Genomic DNA, 1,991 nt, shown 5'->3' on the forward strand with positions numbered 1-1,991 from the left:
CCGATGAATGAACATACTACCGAGCCCATTGAAGAATTAACTACTGCTTCTCCCATATCATCGCTCGACCCGATACCCTGGAAGCTGTATGTCGATGGTTTCTCCAACTCTAAGGTAAGCGGGGCAGGAGTAGTTTTGGAGACTCCAGATCAAACCTACATGCAATATGCCTTAAGACTTGGATTTCAAGCGTCGAACAATACAACAGAATATGAAGCGCTATTGCTCGGCCTTCGACTCGAGGCCAGATTGGGCGTTAGGCATCTAAATATTTTCAGTGATTCTCAGCTGGTTGTTAACCAAGTTACCGGTGCATATCAAACACGGAAAGAACAATTAAAGCGTATATGAAGAAAGCCAAAGAACTGATCAAAGGCTTTAAATATTATATTGTTACTCGGATCCCTCGGACAGAGAATGCCAAAGCCGACCTATTAGCAAAACTCGCCTCCACCGATGAAGACGATATACCCAGGTCTGTTCCGGTCGAGTACGTCGCTAAGCCAAGTATCGATGAACCAGTTAGCTCGATCGTACAAATGATCGACTCGGAACCTTCTTGGATTGATCCGATCGTCCGATATCTCAATAAGGGTGAGTTACCTGAAGACCGCGCCGAGGCCCGACGATTAAAGATCCGAGCCTCCCGTTATACCATACTCAACAGGACGTTATACAAGAAAGGTTATTATACTCCACTGCTACGATGTCTAAACCCCAGCAAAGCGGACTATGTACTACGGAAAATCTACGAAGGGATCTGCGAAAACTATTCAGGAGGACAGTCACTCGCACATAAGGTATTGCGTTAGGGATACTACTGGCCGACTATCCAACACGACGCTCGTAAGCTTGTGCAGAAATGTGACAGATGTCAGAGATTTACAGTTTTCCCGAGATGACCTCTAGAAGCACTGACACCCATGACCGGTCCTTGGCCCTTCGCATAATGGGGAATCGACATCATAGGGCCACTCCCAGTGGGAAGAGGTTAGACCAAGTTCACTGTCGTGGCCGTGGATTACTTCATGAAATGGGCCGAGGCTGAGCCACTGATGAAAATAACCGAACAGAAGATCATTGATTTTGTGTGGAAGAACATTGTCTGTCAGTTTGGAATACCCCAAACCATTGTTACCGACAATGGAAAGCAGTTCGACAATAATAGCTTTCGTGAAATGTGTGGCAACCTCGGGATCAGAAACGTGTACTCATCGCACCACCATCCTCAGACGAACGAGCAGGTTGAGGCAATCAACAAGATCATCAAACACCACCTCCGGACCAAGTTCGACCGACCCAAGCGAGCGTGGATTGAAGAACTCCTGAAAATATTGTGGGCATATCGACCTACGGCACAAACTGCTACGGGCGAAACTCCTTTCTCCCTTACTTATGGCTCGGAAGCCGTCACTCCGGTCGAGATCGGGTTGCCTTCAGCCCAAGTCAGTTTTTTTAACGAAGAAGATAATGAACAACTCCTAGCACTCGGACTCGATCTTGTGGACGAATAAAGAGAAAGAGTTCGACAACTTACGAGATCTCGACAATAGCAGGTTACTCGGTTCTATAACGCCTGAGTCAAGGTCAGACGTTTTCGAGTGGGAGACATGGTTCTCCGAAAGATGTTCCTCAATACGAAGGAAGTCAGCTTAGGAACACTGGGACCCAACTGGGAAGGGTCCTATATCGTCTCAGCCATCATTCGACAAGGGACATATCAATTGGAAGACCTAACCGGACAACTATTATCTCACCTCTCGAATGCCGAGCATCTGAAAACCTATTACCCCTAAAGTCCGCACAGCAAAGCAATGAAAGAGACTCGAAAAAAACAGGCATGTAAACTAAGTCAAAAATGAATAAAATGAAACTGATCATATTCATTTATCGGTATGTTACATCGAGTTACATCTTACTTCGGCAATACATTGTTAGACTAGAAAGGGGGAAAAGAAAGATCAGCCACAACGTGCGAATGTCTTCTTCGG

At 46.0% G+C, this 1,991-nt stretch overlaps 1 protein-coding gene across 1 annotated transcript; it reads left to right on the forward strand.

Annotated features, from left to right (window-relative positions):
* The first annotated feature begins 347 nt into the window (after positions 1 to 347).
* LOC131232410 (uncharacterized) lies at positions 348 to 1,514 on the forward strand. The gene is made up of 2 exons (XM_058228631.1): positions 348 to 800; positions 1,113 to 1,514. Exons 1-2 carry the CDS (start codon positions 348 to 350, stop codon positions 1,512 to 1,514), a joined length of 855 nt encoding a protein of 284 aa, XP_058084614.1.
* Positions 1,515 to 1,991: the final 477 nt, after the last annotated feature.

Source organism: Magnolia sinica, chromosome 18, assembly GCF_029962835.1.
Source record: "Magnolia sinica isolate HGM2019 chromosome 18, MsV1, whole genome shotgun sequence".
NCBI classification, from domain to species: Eukaryota; Viridiplantae; Streptophyta; class Magnoliopsida; order Magnoliales; family Magnoliaceae; genus Magnolia; species Magnolia sinica.